The 1,678-nt window shown below is 31.5% G+C and overlaps 2 protein-coding genes across 4 annotated transcripts in view; both read left to right on the forward strand.

The window, feature by feature from the left end:
* The window catches only part of LOC106870677 (adhesion G protein-coupled receptor G3-like), a 16,907-nt gene extending 15,259 nt beyond the window's left edge, over positions 1-1,648 (forward strand). For all 3 annotated transcript variants that reach the window (XR_008267046.1, XR_001409554.2, XM_052978039.1), the window contains 2 exons: positions 871-985; positions 1,511-1,648. Coding sequence is in view for 1 of the 3 variants with exons in the window: in XM_052978039.1 (XP_052833999.1) it covers positions 871-985; positions 1,511-1,593 (198 nt within the window). In the remaining 2 variants the exon portion in view is untranslated. The remainder of the gene's footprint in view (positions 1-870; positions 986-1,510) is intronic.
* The window catches only part of LOC106873888 (protein artichoke), a 111,765-nt gene that overhangs the window by 48,119 nt on the left and 61,968 nt on the right, over positions 1-1,678 (forward strand). The gene's annotated exons all lie outside the window — the stretch shown is intronic.

Below are 1,678 nucleotides of genomic sequence, written 5' to 3' on the forward strand. Positions count from 1 at the left end.
ATGCCATCGATCGAGTTTTGTTTTAGCTGTCATCTACTTAGGCTTCTAATCCCATTTTAGTCAAACAACTACGCTTTACTCTTTTACGCTTTTACTTGTTTCAGTTATTTGACTGCGGCCATGCTGGAGCACCAACAATGCATTGTAAGCATTGCGATAAGAATTATCTGCAGAGTATGCTTCGTCTCTCTGATACCTTGTTATTATTATTATTATTATTGTTGTTGTTGTTGTTGCTGTTAAAATGGTAAGGTGGCAAAATCGGTAGTACTAGTGACGAAATGTTTAGCGGTTTTTTGTCCGCCTTTACTTTCTGAGTTTAAATTCCACCGAGGTCGACTCTGCCTTTCATCCTTTCGGGGTCCATAAATTAAGTACCAGTGAAACAGTAGAATCGATGTAATCGACTAGTCCCCTTCCCCAAAATTTTCAGGGTCTTATTATTATTATTATTATTATTATTATTATTATTATTATTATTATTATTATTATTATTATTATTATTATCACCATCATCTTAATCATCAGTCATTATTATTGTTATCATTATTATTATTGTTATCATTATTGTTATCATTATTATTATTATTATTATTATCATTATTATTATTATTATTATTATTATTATTATTATTATTATTATTACACATTCATAAGGTAGTGGATTAGCAAATGCATCAGACGAAATTCATTACTGTATTGTAAGACTCCTCATTATGTTCATCCTTCTGCGTTCAGTAGTATGATATAGCAATCGAGAACTAACGTCTACTAACTATGCCCCATCACTGCAAAACAATATATATTTGAGTTTATGTATGTGGATGTTGGAAATCATTATTGTTATTGTTGCTGTTATTGTTATTGTAGGCAGTGGCTGCTCTATTACACTACTTCCTTCTGACATCTCTCATGTGGATGGCTGTTATTGTATTTAAAACATATCAGTCACATTTTATCTTGAAGAGTTCAATTTTGGCCTGGGGTAAGTAGCTGAAACGAGATGTAATATTTATATGTACAGAATAAACATAAATTATAAAGAAACAGATTCTCAGGTTCGCCACAGGGCAACATAAGATTACTTTCATTTTCAAGCATATAGTTTCAGTCTAATCTTATCGCTAGAAAAAAGCTAAGAGTTATTCATTTTGTACTTTCACCCGATGCGGCAAGTAATTTGTGAAGTGGTGCGTGAGAGCGAGTTGTTGTTGTCTTTATACGATTGTGCAGAAGTTGCAGTAATTTTTAATTTTTGTTCACCTGTGAAACATATCGTTTATAGAATGCACGATATATACTAGTCGTACTGATTTCTAGAAGTGAAAGACGTAATGGTAAAAAGTGACATATGTATACATCAAAATAGATAGTGATTTCTTTTGAACGAGATATTTTGTCTCGAATAAAACATCGTCAACTAAATCGATCTGAATGTCACATATTTATGATTTTAAATATTGACTAATATCTACATATGTTTCTTCCTTTCTATAAATGTCCTTGTCAGGTCTTCCAGCTGTCGTTGTCATAATTACTCTGGCAATTAACTACACAAACAATTACATCAGAATTGAACGTGCACAAGTGTAAGTATTTGTATGCTTTTTTTACCGAATTTTCTCTGCTCTCCACAACTAATATTTTGTGAAATTTCTTTATGATTTGAATAACGAAG

Source organism: Octopus bimaculoides, chromosome 29 (assembly GCF_001194135.2).
Source record: "Octopus bimaculoides isolate UCB-OBI-ISO-001 chromosome 29, ASM119413v2, whole genome shotgun sequence".
In the NCBI taxonomy this organism is placed as follows: domain Eukaryota; kingdom Metazoa; phylum Mollusca; class Cephalopoda; order Octopoda; family Octopodidae; genus Octopus; species Octopus bimaculoides.